Genomic DNA, 13914 nt, shown 5'->3' on the forward strand with positions numbered 1-13914 from the left:
GGGGGCGGGGTGGGGGGTGTAACGCAGCCCCTGGCCCCGGGGGAGCAGGATCCGGGGGGCGGGGTGGGGGTGGGGTGTAAGGCAGCCCCTGGCCCCGGGGGAGCAGGATCCGGGGGGCGGGGTGGGGGTGGGGTGTAACGCAGCCCCTGGCCCCGGGGGATCAGGATCCGGGGGGCGGGGTGGGGGGGTGTAACGCAGCCCCTGGCCCCGGGGGATCAGGATCCGGGGGGCGGGGTGGGGGGGTGTAACGCAGCCCCTGGCCCCGGGGGAGCAGGATCCGGGGGGCGGGGTGGGGGGGTGTAGGGCAGCCCCTGGCCCCGGGGGAGCAGGATCCGGGGGGCGGGGTGGGGGGGTGTAGGGCAGCCCCTGGCCCCGGGGGAGCAGGATCCGGGGGGCGGGGTGGGGGTGGGGTGTAACGCAGCCCCTGGCCCCGGGGGAGCAGGATCCGGGGGGCGGGGTGGGGGTGGGGTGTAACGCAGCCCCTGGCCCCGGGGGATCAGGATCCGGGGGGCGGGGTGGGGGGGTGTAGGGCAGCCCCTGGCCCCGGGGGATCAGGATCCGGGGGGCGGGGGGGGGGTGTAACGCAGCCCCTGGCCCCGGGGGATCAGGATCCGGGGGGCGGGGTGGGGGGGTGTAACGCAGCCCCTGGCCCCGGGGGATCAGGATCCGGGGGGCGGGGTGGGGGGGTGTAACGCAGCCCCTGGCCCCGGGGGAGCAGGATCCGGGGGGCGGGGTGTGGGGGGGTGTAACGCAGCCCCTGGCCCCGGGGGAGCAGGATCCGGGGGGCGGGGTGTGGGGGGGTGTAACGCAGCCCCTGGCCCCGGGGGAGCAGGATCCGGGGGGCGGGGTGTGGGGGGGTGTAACGCAGCCCCTGGCCCCGGGGGAGCAGGATCCGGGGGGCGGGGTGTGGGGGTGTAACGCAGCCCCTGGCCCCGGGGGAGCAGGATCCGGGGGGCGGGGTGTGGGGGGGTGTAACGCAGCCCCTGGCCCCGGGGGAGCAGGATCCGGGGGGCGGGGTGGGGGGTGTAACGCAGCCCCTGGCCCCGGGGGAGCAGGATCCGGGGGGCGGGGTGGGGGTGGGGTGTAAGGCAGCCCCTGGCCCCGGGGGAGCAGGATCCGGGGGGCGGGGTGGGGGTGGGGTGTAACGCAGCCCCTGGCCCCGGGGGATCAGGATCCGGGGGGCGGGGTGGGGGGGTGTAACGCAGCCCCTGGCCCCGGGGGATCAGGATCCGGGGGGCGGGGTGGGGGGGTGTAACGCAGCCCCTGGCCCCGGGGGAGCAGGATCCGGGGGGCGGGGTGGGGGGGTGTAGGGCAGCCCCTGGCCCCGGGGGAGCAGGATCCGGGGGGCGGGGTGGGGGGGTGTAGGGCAGCCCCTGGCCCCGGGGCAGCAGGATCCGGGGGGCGGGGTGGGGGTGGGGTGTAACGCAGCCCCTGGCCCCGGGGGAGCAGGATCCGGGGGGCGGGGTGGGGGGGTGTAGGGCAGCCCCTGGCCCCGGGGGATCAGGATCCGGGGGGCGGGGTGGGGGGGTGTAGGGCAGCCCCTGGCCCCGGGGGATCAGGATCCGGGGGGCGGGGGGGGGTGTAACGCAGCCCCTGGCCCCGGGGGATCAGGATCCGGGGGGCGGGGTGGGGGGGTGTAACGCAGCCCCTGGCCCCGGGGGATCAGGATCCGGGGGGCGGGGTGGGGGGGTGTAACGCAGCCCCTGGCCCCGGGGGAGCAGGATCCGGGGGGCGGGGTGTGGGGGGGGTGTAACGCAGCCCCTGGCCCCGGGGGAGCAGGATCCGGGGGGCGGGGTGTGGGGGGGTGTAACGCAGCCCCTGGCCCCGGGGGAGCAGGATCCGGGGGGCGGGGTGTGGGGGGGTGTAACGCAGCCCCTGGCCCCGGGGGAGCAGGATCCGGGGGGCGGGGTGTGGGGGGGTGTAACGCAGCCCCTGGCCCCGGGGGAGCAGGATCCGGGGGGCGGGGTGTGGGGGGGTGTAACGCAGCCCCTGGCCCCGGGGGAGCAGGATCCGGGGGGCGGGGTGGGGGGGTGTAACGCAGCCCCTGGCCCCGGGGGATCAGGATCCGGGGGGCGGGGTGTGGGGGGGTGTAACGCAGCCCCTGGCCCCGGGGGATCAGGATCCGGGGGGCGGGGTGGGGGGTGTAACGCAGCCCCTGGCCCCGGGGGAGCAGGATCCGGGGGGCGGGGTGGGGGGGGTGTAAGGCAGCCCCTGGCCCCGGGGGAGCAGGATCCGGGGGGCGGGGTGGGGGGTGTAACGCAGCCCCTGGCCCCGGGGGAGCAGGATCCGGGGGGCGGGGTGGGGGGGGTGTAAGGCAGCCCCTGGCCCCGGGGGAGCAGGATCCGGGGGGCGGGGTGGGGGGGGGTGTAACGCAGCCCCTGGCCCCGGGGGAGCAGGATCCGGGGGGCGGGGTGGGGGGTGTAACGCAGCCCCTGGCCCCGGGGGAGCAGGATCCGGGGGGCGGGGGGGGGGGTGTAACGCAGCCCCTGGCCCCGGGGGAGCAGGATCCGGGGGGCGGGGGGGGGGGGGTGTAACGCAGCCCCTGGCCCCGGGGGAGCAGGATCCGGGGGGCGGGGTGGGGGGTGTAACGCAGCCCCTGGCCCCGGGGGAGCAGGATCCGGGGGGCGGGGTGGGGGGGGGTGTAACGCAGCCCCTGGCCCCGGGGGATCAGGATCCGGGGGGCGGGGTGGGGGGGTGTAACGCAGCCCCTGGCCCCGGGGGAGCAGGATCCGGGGGGCGGGGTGGGGGTGGGGTGTAACGCAGCCCCTGGCCCCGGGGGATCAGGATCCGGGGGGCGGGGTGGGGGGGGGGGTGTAACGCAGCCCCTGGCCCCGGGGGAGCAGGATCCGGGGGGCGGGGTGGGGGGTGTAAGGCAGCCCCTGGCCCCGGGGGAGCAGGATCCGGGGGGCGGGGTGGGGGGGTGTAACGCAGCCCCTGGCCCCGGGGGATCAGGATCCGGGGGGGGGGGTGTAACGCAGCCCCTGGCCCCGGGGGAGCAGGATCCGGGGGGCGGGGTGGGGGGGTGTAGGGCAGCCCCTGGCCCCGGGGGAACAGGATCCGGGGGGCGGGGTGGGGGGTGTAACGCAGCCCCTGGCCCCAGGGGAGCAGGATCCGGGGGAGGATCCGGGGGGCGGGGTGGGGGGTGTAACGCAGCCCCTGGCCCCGGGGGAGCAGGATCCGGGGGGCGGGGTGGGGGGTGTAACGCAGCCCCTGGCCCCGGGGGAGCAGGATCCGGGGGGCGGGGTGGGGGGTGTAACGCAGCCCCTGGCCCCGGGGGAGCAGGATCCGGGGGGCGGGGTGTGGGGGGGTGTAACGCAGCCCCTGGCCCCGGGGGAGCAGGATCCGGGGGGCGGGGTGGGGGGGGGTGTAACGCAGCCCCTGGCCCCGGGGGAGCAGGATCCGGGGGGCGGGGTGGGGGGGGGTGTAACGCAGCCCCTGGCCCCGGGGGAGCAGGATCCGGGGGGCGGGGTGGGGGGGGGTGTAACGCAGCCCCTGGCCCCGGGGGAGCAGGATCCGGGGGGCGGGGTGGGGGGGGGTGTAACGCAGCCCCTGGCCCCGGGGGAGCAGGATCCGGGGGGCGGGGTGGGGGGTGTAACGCAGCCCCTGGCCCCGGGGGAGCAGGATCCGGGGGGCGGGGTGGGGGGTGTAGGGCAGCCCCTGGCCCCGGGGGATCAGGATCCGGGGGGCGGGGTGGGGGGTGTAACGCAGCCCCTGGCCCCGGGGGAGCAGGATCCGGGGGGCGGGGTGGGGGGTGTAGGGCAGCCCCTGGCCCCGGGGGAGCAGGATCCGGGGGGCGGGGTGGGGGGTGTAACGCAGCCCCTGGCCCCGGGGGAGCAGGATCCGGGGGGCGGGGTGGGGGGGGGTGTAAGGCAGCCCCTGGCCCCGGGGGAGCAGGATCCGGGGGGCGGGGTGGGGGGTGTAACGCAGCCCCTGGCCCCGGGGGAGCAGGATCCGGGGGGCGGGGTGGGGGGGGGTGTAAGGCAGCCCCTGGCCCCGGGGGAGCAGGATCCGGGGGGCGGGGTGGGGGGTGTAACGCAGCCCCTGGCCCCGGGGGAGCAGGATCCGGGGGGCGGGGTGGGGGGTGTAACGCAGCCCCTGGCCCCGGGGGAGCAGGATCCGGGGGGCGGGGTGTGGGGGGGTGTAACGCAGCCCCTGGCCCCGGGGGAGCAGGATCCGGGGGGCGGGGTGGGGGGGGGTGTAACGCAGCCCCTGGCCCCGGGGGAGCAGGATCCGGGGGGCGGGGTGGGGGGGGGTGTAACGCAGCCCCTGGCCCCGGGGGAGCAGGATCCGGGGGGCGGGGTGGGGGGGGGTGTAACGCAGCCCCTGGCCCCGGGGGAGCAGGATCCGGGGGGCGGGGTGGGGGGGGGTGTAACGCAGCCCCTGGCCCCGGGGGAGCAGGATCCGGGGGGCGGGGTGGGGGGTGTAACGCAGCCCCTGGCCCCGGGGGAGCAGGATCCGGGGGGCGGGGTGGGGGGTGTAGGGCAGCCCCTGGCCCCGGGGGATCAGGATCCGGGGGGCGGGGTGGGGGGTGTAACGCAGCCCCTGGCCCCGGGGGAGCAGGATCCGGGGGGCGGGGTGGGGGGTGTAGGGCAGCCCCTGGCCCCGGGGGAGCAGGATCCGGGGGGCGGGGTGGGGGGTGTAACGCAGCCCCTGGCCCCGGGGGAGCAGGATCCGGGGGGCGGGGTGGGGGGGGGTGTAAGGCAGCCCCTGGCCCCGGGGGAGCAGGATCCGGGGGGCGGGGTGGGGGGTGTAACGCAGCCCCTGGCCCCGGGGGAGCAGGCAGGACCGGCTCTAGGCACCAGCAAAGCCAGCCCGTGCTTGGGGGGCACAAGTCGGGGCAGCGCCCCCCCCACACCCCTCTTTGGGGTGCGCGGCCGGGCAGTTGCGCTCTCGGAGCCGGGGGCGGCAAAACACCCGGCGCCGCCCCCGGGGCAGGATCCTTGCGACGCCGCTCCCCGCCCCGCGCCCGCCGGGCCGCCAGGGGGCGCTGCCGGGCGCGCCGGCCGCCGCGCGCGGGGCATGCCGGGATATCCGCGGCCCGCGCGGCGCATGCTGGGCAGCAGGACGCCATGGCCGCTCGTGTCCTGTCGGCCTGTGTCCGCCGCCGCCTCCTGCCCCGGCTGCCCCCGCCCGCGGCCCGTCGCCCCGGCCCCGGCCCCGCCCCCGCCCCCGCCGCGCTCAGCAGCCGCCGGCCGGCCGCCCGCGCAGCGCCGGGCCCCCAGGTGAGGCTCGGCCCGCGCTCGGGGTCAGCGGGGCCGGAGCCTGGCGGGGCCCCGGGACGCGCCCGCCCCCCCCCCCCCCGGCCCCTGCCCGGCTGCGGAGCCGCGCGGCGGGCGGGGCCGGGGGCGCTGGGAGCTCCCCGCCAGAGGTGACCCTGGGACCGCCCCCGCCGCGGGGCTAGGCCGGGCCCGGCCGGGGCGCCCCGGGTCCGAGCTGCCCGGGGCTTGGCCGCGCTGGACCCGCGGCGCCGCCGGCTCCAGCCCGGGGTCTGCTCTGCTCGGGGTCTCGCCGGCCCGACAGGGAGCCTGGCAAGGCCCTTCCCGGCCGCAGGGCAGCGAGGGGGTCCCAGTCGCCGGGCCCGCCGGAGTTGCCGTGGCCTTCCCCTGGCTCGTGCCGGCAGACGTGATGAGCCCCCCAAGCGTTCGGTGTTATAAGCCGGGCTCGCAAGTGCCAGTGATGAGGGTAAATTATCCCCCCCTTCCCGGCTGCAGCAGTTCCAGCACCATCCTCTGAAGCGTCCGGTGCTGACCACCGCTGGGGACAAGATACTTCTCCAGGTGGATCTCGGGGCTGGCCCATGTGCTAGTTCCCGTGTTCCTAGGTAGAGCAGAGACGGCTCCACTTTCCAGCTGTGGGCAGTGTGGCTTCTCTGTCCCTAACTCCCCTGTGCAGGCCCCCATGTCATGGTTGTCCTCTTTTCTGGCTGGCAGGAGCAGAGGCCTGCTCTGTCCAAGAGGAGCTTGTTCGAGCATGCTGCTGTTTCCTTTTCTCCCATTTGGGGTTGAGCCTGCTGCCTGTGCCTGTCTTGATGGCTGATTGTGGAGTTCTCTTATCACAGAGAACTCATTTCAGAGGGGTAGCCGTGTTAGTCTATGTCAGCCCAAAAAATAAGGAGTACTTGTGGCACCTTAAAGACTAAGACATTTATTTGGGCATAAGCTTTCGTGGGCTAATTGTCTACCACCTTCAGAGATTGCCTGGACAGGGTTTTGTCCAGTATACAAAAGGGAAGGTATAATTCTAAAAGAGAGAGTCCTGCCTCAGAGTCAGACTGGTGCAGTGCGCGCCCCTTCATTCTGAGGGACTCTGTGAAAGATCTGTTCATACATGTTGTATTTATGCGCAGATTGTCCTGGAGGTTTTGTAAGGAATTCCTGTGCTTTTCCTGTAGGTCTCTGGTACGTTACAGTTGTGTCGCCATTATTCAGACTTGCCACCTCTTACTCTGGAGAGTATCAAGGAGCGTGTTCTTTATGTCTTGAAGTTGTATGATAAGGTAGATCCAGAAAAGGTAAGCTGTAGACACTGTTTCAGTTCAGATGGCCCATTTTTCAGTAGATGGAGAAAAACAGTTATGGTAACAAGTGGAGTTGCTCCTCCACGCCACCATAAAAGAAGGGGGACCCAAACCTGTCTGTGTGTGCCTTGCAGAAGGATACAGTCTGTAATTCTACAGCATGGGGGGGTAATTCTATAGCATGTATGCACACAAACTGATATGCTATAACAGATGAGTGGTGACAAGGTCCAGGAAGTTAAGGCTTTTGGATGAATAAACCAGGTCAGCATCCAGGGGCAGTCAGGAAACAGGAAATTCTGTTTCTCTGAACAGTTACTGTTAATGGAGCAGTTTTTCATCTCAGGAAAGATGTTAAGAGACTGCTCAGTAGTCAAATTGCCCCTTCATATGTTAGCTTTTCTTTTCTTTAACAGAAATTAGTTATTTTGAAGTCTTGATAAGCCTTAGTTATGTGGATAATGACGTGTTGACTAGATAGCGGAGAAATTCGTATCTCTTCAGTTAAAAAAATTGTTTGGCAGAGGGACAGTAAAGGCCAAAACCACCAGGTTTTCTGGCATCTTTAGACAGTAAACTCCAAGTGGAGGCGCATCCGGATATTCTGACTTTTCCTACCCTAGTGAAATGACTGCAATCAGTTTTATTATATTTTTGTTTGGCTTTTCTCCCAGCTCACAGTAACTGCCCACTTCATGAAAGACCTGGGCTTGGACAGTTTAGATCAAGTGGAGATCATCATGGCCATGGAAGATGAATTTGGTAACTGAAGTTTGTGATGTCTGTTCTCCCTGTCCTTCCCTATAGAGTGGAAGGATTGTCCAGTGGTTAGGGGGCTAGCCTAGGACTTGGGAGAACTAGCTTCAAAACCTGCTGTACCACCAGCTTGTGTGTGACCTTTGCAAGTCGCTTAGCTCTGCCTCAGTTCTAATCTGTACAATGTGGATAACATTTTCCTATCTCCCGGTGGTGGTGTGAGGATAAATATACTAACGACTGTGAGATGCTCAGCTGCTATGGTGATGGGGGCCATATAGATATTTAAGAAAGACAGATCTGCTGTTGTCTTGAATGGCCCCTGAAATGTGCTTACTGCAAACAAAATCTTAGTTCTTTTATTTCCATAAGTTCAGTATGAATATTTAACGTTGACTAACTTCCACAACCCAAAGAAAGCTGTTTCACTCTCAGTGAGCAATGTATCTCTAACTCTCAGGGATTTACATTTTATCACTGTGGCTTCTGCACCTCCTGTCTAAAGTGTAAATTAAAGTTTCCATGGCTTCAGTGTAAAGCAGTTTGGTGCATCTTCAGGTCTCTGCCTCAAAACTTTCCTTGGGAATTAGCTGTAGTGTGGCATGGCTAGGAGCCGACAAAGCATTCAGGGTAATGAAATGCAAATGAGTACTCCAGACATTTCATTTTGCATCAAGACTGCTGTCCAGTACATCCACCATTCTCTTCTGTGTGCTCTGCATGTGAGAATTGGATTAGACTTCTCCAAACTTAGCTTCTAACAATTCTTTAATCTTTTCATCTGCATATAAATGCCAATTGTGTAAAAAATAAACTGTAGTAGAACATATACACTTTAATTGGAGGTATTCTGACTTGCACATTGCCCAGATATATTTAGTCTAATCACTGCACTTGTTTACATTTGGCAGGGGGGTTAACTTGCAGCTAGCAGGACTAGAAATAGAAAAGCCAGAATTTTCTAGAAAATGTTGTAGTGATCAGTTCTACTGTTTCAGGTCCCAGCAGGCTCTAACCTGGTGAACTTTGTAGAATTTTTAAAAGCTACTTGCTGTAATGACACTTGATAGAAGACTGTGAAACAAACTGGTGCTTTGGGTTGTCCCTTGCATGTAACTAGCCCACTGCTTTGCCATCTCACAGCTATTGCACATCAGAGTTAGTTTCAGAGCTCTGGGGCTCCAGTAGAAGCTTGAGCTGTGCTGGGAAGGGCACTGACTCTGTTAGTGAGGCTTCACAATCTGTTGGAACTGCTAGTTCTGCCTGATGCCTCTTGCATAAATTTCTGCTCCTGGGTAAGGCACAGCAGGCTTTGAAACGCAGCTTGAGTAATCAGAGGTGCCAAATCTATGTCTGTGCTGCTGACCCCTGCCCGTGTGTTGCCCACAGAGCCAAGGCACAGGCATCTGAGTTTGTATTATGATTTCTCTCTTTCTGCTGTTTCCACTATTACAAGCTAAGCATGTGCTCTCTCTTCCAGGGTTTGAAATTCCTGACACGGAAGCAGAAAAGCTAATGTGTCCACAAGAGATTGTAGATTACATTGCAGATAAGAAGGATGTGTATGAATAAAGACATTTCTTTGAAGCAGAGTAAGTAGAAACTTACTTTTATGTAAGTAGCAATAATGGCCAGGCAGAGTAAAATCAGCATGGAGTCGCTGGAGATGAGAAATACCTTCCTTCCTGTGCTGTATAATTGTAGTCAATGCTATGTCATAGGCAAGGTGTTGAGATGGGATCTAGCCCAGATTTTGGTGGCAGATGGCAAGTCTGTTGTCATGGTGAAATGAGCTTGTTGCCTCAGCCCAGTTCCCAGCTGTATACATCAGGGGAAAATACCAGCACAAACTGGTCCCCTTGTTGCAGTCCCAGTGGAGTGTCAAGAACTGAATGCTGCCTATGCACCCCTCTCTCTGCACATCAGGACTGAGGGGCATGGCATGGCAGTGTGGGGGAAGCATGCACAGCTGCTCCTGCTGCTTTATCTGTGCCATGAATGGAGATGGTAATCTCACCAGAGCTAAGGCCCTGTCACTGACTCCCTGGCTTCCTTTGGCAGTGCTGTTCCATGCTGGTCATGTGTCCTTGTCAGTTCCCTTTTATTGAACATTTTATTTTACAAGGTAACTTTTGAGCTCTGAAATACCAAATCTGTGTGGCTTTTTTTAACAGGAAATTCTCTCTATCGTGAAGACTGGGATTATATCAGCGGTTGTGTGAATGTAAGCGCACATTACTGTACCATTGCTGCAGTGGTTCTGTTGGACATTGTATTTAACGTCGTCTAAATATGTATTGGTCTTTAAAAAAATAAATATATAAGACCATTATTGTCTTGTTGATTTTGTTCTACAATCCTTTTGTCAATGGTCCAGATTAATTATTTTTAATGTATAAATCTCCAGCAATTCTTAAAGTTCTAAATCTTTTCTTTGGGAAAATGTTATGGCTCCTAAAGATTTAGGTGAATGGTAGGCCGTGCTATAACTATTCTAGGCCTTCAGCATCTGGGTTCAAGGTAGCTCCTCCAAAGTCTTGGAAAAGCTCTTGGTGCATATCTTCAGAAAACTGTACAAGTGTAGTGTCACCATGCATTTGACTGCTAGTCCCATGGCTCTGGGTTTATTCTGCTGCTTGGGATGGCCTGTGGATCCCTGTCCTGAGTCTCTGTGACTGATCTTAGCTGATACTAAAACAGCCATGGTACCAAACAAGGTGTTTAAAGTAGTTGGTCTTGCACAGAAAGCTCCCATCTTCCCATTGCCCCCGTGCAATGTTAAATAAGATGCTTTACTAAGCACAGTTAGGATGCAGTAGTTTAAGGTTAACATCCTGTGCCTGGCAGTGAAATTCAAATCATATCCCCCTGTTTTGTAGAACTATATGTATAAAGACTTTATGATTTCTAACCCATACTAGAGGGCTTCAGCATGTGCTCATAACAGCTTTGTACGAGGTCTTGTCCAAATCCAAGCCTGCTGCCTGTATGTGACAAAAGCATCTCTTAAGTCGGGCCACATAGACTGTAAAGAATACAATGACTCACTGAATAGGGGCTGCGGTTGGCACTAAGACCACTGTAGGTAACCCTCTAATGAGCCCACAGTTTCAGAATGCCCAGAGATGGGCCTTATACTATTGTCTGTACAATTTGTTTTAAAATTGGCTTATTAAAAGAACTTGTACTCTCTACTTCCTGAGTGATCACTTTCCCTTTTATGGCTCGGTAAGCTCAGTATCTGCTTTCTTTCCCATAAACCCAATTCTTTCCCACTGTTTAATGTGTTTAATAAATAAACTTGTGTTAAAAGTAAATGTTAGTTTCAAAATGATTGTACTTACCTGATAGAAAATAAAGGGATTGATTTTCTTGCTACTGAAATGCAGAATAGGATCAGTGCTACTGTAAACCTAACTAATCTCAGCATGAGGGGCTTGTTTTAAATCTCTCCCAAGACAGAGCTGAACGTTATTGCTGGACACTACATAGCTTTCTCCTCTGAGCTAAGAACTGCTTTTATCTCTCACAGGGGCACCACCAGGCTGAGAGCCAAGAAAGCGTCATCTGATTATATATTTTCCTCTGAAATTCAGGATGGTAGGCGGCTGGAAAATATACTGGAGCCTACGCCTGCCCCACATGGGTTCCTTAACTGTGTAGGTGTTTATTTTCACAGCTTGCTATCTCAAACTGTATTTCAGCTTTACAATTCTGTGTCGGACTGAACTCTCAGCCAGCTGGGAGTTGCTCTGCCTGAAGTTGGTTATGGCTCAAACGGCATCTGTCCCCTGAAAGGGTTGTTGAAGAGACGAAGGAATTTTACAGTTACAGAGGGCCTTTCATTCCAAAGCACTTCTCTAACTAGACTGCGTACAAGGACATGGCTTTACTGAAATGCAGCCACTTAACAAACCATCCTATGTATGGGGTTTAGGACAGAAGGTGAAGGAAGCAGGCTCCACCTGCAACTTCAAGGGGAATTTAGAGAAGTGGAATACAGTGAGCCCAAATGGATGTTACCTAAGGCACATATGCCAGCGTTCTTATCACAAGGCATGAAAATAAAAAGATTGGCAGCAGCTGTCCTACAGCTGTGACAAGTCCTGTTTGTAGCAGTCTGCCTTCCAGCACCTGGGATTAAATCTTTAGCTCATATAAAGCTAGATCAACACAATCTGTAATGACTGTTCCCTAGTGGCAGGGAAGCTGCATGTGCTGTACCTAAAATGGTCCTCATAAGCCAGTGCCTGCTTAAAAGCCCCTGTTATCAGGACCAGTGCTGGGTCTATGGTATAATGGCTTCGAGGGTCTCACCATGCATTGGTAAATCACTGTTTGCGGTGGCTCCAAAATGGTGCCCCTGCATCACCACTCTTGCTTCCTTTAGATGGCGGTGTTTTCCTTGGATGTTTCCTGCCCAGCGGCTGCCTCTGCGTAGCAGCTGAGATTACAGCCGATGAAAGTACAGGGGTTTGAGCAGCTCATTGCCAACAGATGTGTAACTGCCATTGACTTCAGTGAAGGGATAATCAGGTTCTAGGAGTGTTTGAGGTTTGGCTATGTCAGGGTCTGCAAGGAGGAAGCTGTCTGATACGTGGGCAGACCACCCCCCAGGCATGCTGCTCCCTAGTTCAACACCCCCCTGCGCTCTGCCTCAATATACTTTCCCAACAGCCCCCTCACCTCGCTGTCCTTGGCCTCAGTATGCTATTGAGCTGATGGCAGCCTTCAATTTAGATCTAATATGACCAGAAAATGTATTTTCAACACTGTGTTGTGTGAGTCTGTATTACAGAAACATTTGAGGGACTAGATGGCTCTGGGAATGATTGACAGTGGACATTACGTATTTTGTTTGTACTGGTCTGTGTATGTTATCTCATAATACAGGAGTGAGGGGATTTCAAAGGCAACCAATTTCAAATGGATAGAAATAAATACTTTTGCACGCTACGAAATTAACCATTTCCACAAGCTATGGGAGGTGAATAATGCAAGGGGATTTTAAAGAACGAGTGGGTGTGTACATGGATGGCTAATCTCAACCACAGTGCTATTAGACAGGATACACTTCAGGACTTTAACTCCTCACACTTTGTGGGATAAACTAACCTGAAGTTTGGAAATAAACTTCCTCCAGGCAGGTTATTCTATAGCTGTCCGATAGGGGGTTTCTTACACCTTCCTTGAAAGCATCTAGTGCTAGCCAGTGTTGGGCACAGGAAGCTGGATCCATGGGCGACGGTACAGAGATGCCTACGTTCCAGTGGAGAGCCGACAACCTTGTCTGTATTTGGTTTTTTAAACTGATTGAGTTAAACTGAAATAAAATATTGTGTGGACACTTTAAATTTAATTTAAACATTGGTTTAGAGCTATTTAACACAACTCAGTGCCTACACAGGGTTTTGCACCAGTTTAATAAAATTGGATTTTAAACAGAGTTAGAGTTTGACTAGTGCGGTTCTGAACAGAGACAAAGCCTACCCTACCACTGATAAGAAACGTCTACCCCCTTCACAGCTGAGGCTGCCAACAGGACCTGGGTGCTAATGGACACTTGGTGCTGCACTGAGATCCCCACATCGTTTTGCAAGGGGCCACTGAACAGCTATCAGATGGTAACAATTTTCAGTCCCCTGGAAGCTGGTCTGCTTTTGGGTTGGCAACAGCTGTAGGTGGAAGAGTTCACAGCCCACTGTCAAGCCCCTCAGCTGTTCCATGTTAGTTGAAGTGTCAGTTTGCAAAACCTAATGTCTGGTCCTGCTGGAATTAGTTCTTTAGGGAGAGGCATTTGCTGGAGCAGAATGTGAGGTAAATGCTAAGCATCCCACCAAAATGATACTAGATTGCTAGTGGGTGTGTTTTGTGTTGCCTGGGAGGGGGCTTTCTGCCCTGGACAGTGTGTGTTGCTCCTAAAGCCCTAGCTCCCAGAGTCAAGTGACTATCTCATTTTTTAACAGTAAGTTTCTAGGCTTCTTGATTGTAAATAACATCTTGAAAAATGTGACCTGAATATACCCTCATGCATCAAACTAGAAGGCAAATAAAGATCTCCACACTTATATATAAAAATCATGACTTTGGCGGCCTGATTTATGATTTTGAATAGCTGCATTTGCCATTACCGTGCATCTTAACCGGCATTTGGCTCTTTGTATGCATTAGGGCAATCTATCGGGGTTTTGCATCTAGGTGTTTCCACAGAGCAGCACAGACTTTCCTCTTTGGCCACTGGGCTAGCAGAGACCTTGACCCACACGGTGTGATTTCTGTGGGGGGACATGTTTGCATAACGTGCATGTGGCTTGCATGTGTTTGTGTGTTTTGTGTGTGCAAAAGCCTGGTTTTCAGGGGATGGGGGTGTGGTTTGCTTTCATTGTACTTGGGTGGTTTGTGCAGTGTCTGTCTACTGTGCAGTGGGCTCTTTGCCTAGTGCCTTGTGTGGCTTTGCCTGTTTGTGAATGGCACTGCAGGTGTTCTATAGAATGTGTGGGTTGTGGGGTTTGGGGTGAGAGATGCATTCCGGGGCGGTGGGGGTGTATTTGAGGGGTTGTGGATGGGGGCGTAGGGGTGCACTGGGGTGGGGTTGTTTATGGGGGGAGTTCAGGGGTTTGGGGGGTCTGGGGGCGGGGCTT

General features: G+C 58.9%; 1 protein-coding gene across 1 annotated transcript; it reads left to right on the forward strand.

Moving 5' to 3' along the window:
- Positions 1 to 5054: 5054 nt before the first annotated feature.
- Positions 5055 to 9605, forward strand: NDUFAB1 (NADH:ubiquinone oxidoreductase subunit AB1). Its single transcript, XM_048867294.2, has 5 exons — positions 5055 to 5222; positions 6392 to 6511; positions 7192 to 7279; positions 8754 to 8865; positions 9448 to 9605. Exons 1-4 carry the CDS (start codon positions 5070 to 5072, stop codon positions 8843 to 8845), a joined length of 453 nt encoding a protein of 150 aa, XP_048723251.2. The 5' UTR covers positions 5055 to 5069; the 3' UTR covers positions 8846 to 8865; positions 9448 to 9605.
- Positions 9606 to 13914: the final 4309 nt, after the last annotated feature.

This window comes from Caretta caretta, chromosome 10 (genome assembly GCF_965140235.1).
Source record: "Caretta caretta isolate rCarCar2 chromosome 10, rCarCar1.hap1, whole genome shotgun sequence".
In the NCBI taxonomy this organism is placed as follows: Eukaryota; Metazoa; Chordata; order Testudines; family Cheloniidae; genus Caretta; species Caretta caretta.

Bases quoted from the DNA above. Each gene is read 5' to 3' on its own strand.
- NDUFAB1 (XM_048867294.2), top strand. From the start codon at position 5,070: ATGGCCGCTCGTGTCCTGTCGGCCTGTGTCCGCCGCCGCCTCCTGCCC. The intron at 6,512-7,191 runs GTAAGCTGTAGA...CTTTTCTCCCAG, and splicing joins ATAAGGTAGATCCAGAAAAG to CTCACAGTAACTGCCCACTT. The intron at 7,280-8,753 runs GTAACTGAAGTT...TCTCTCTTCCAG, and splicing joins GGCCATGGAAGATGAATTTG to GGTTTGAAATTCCTGACACG.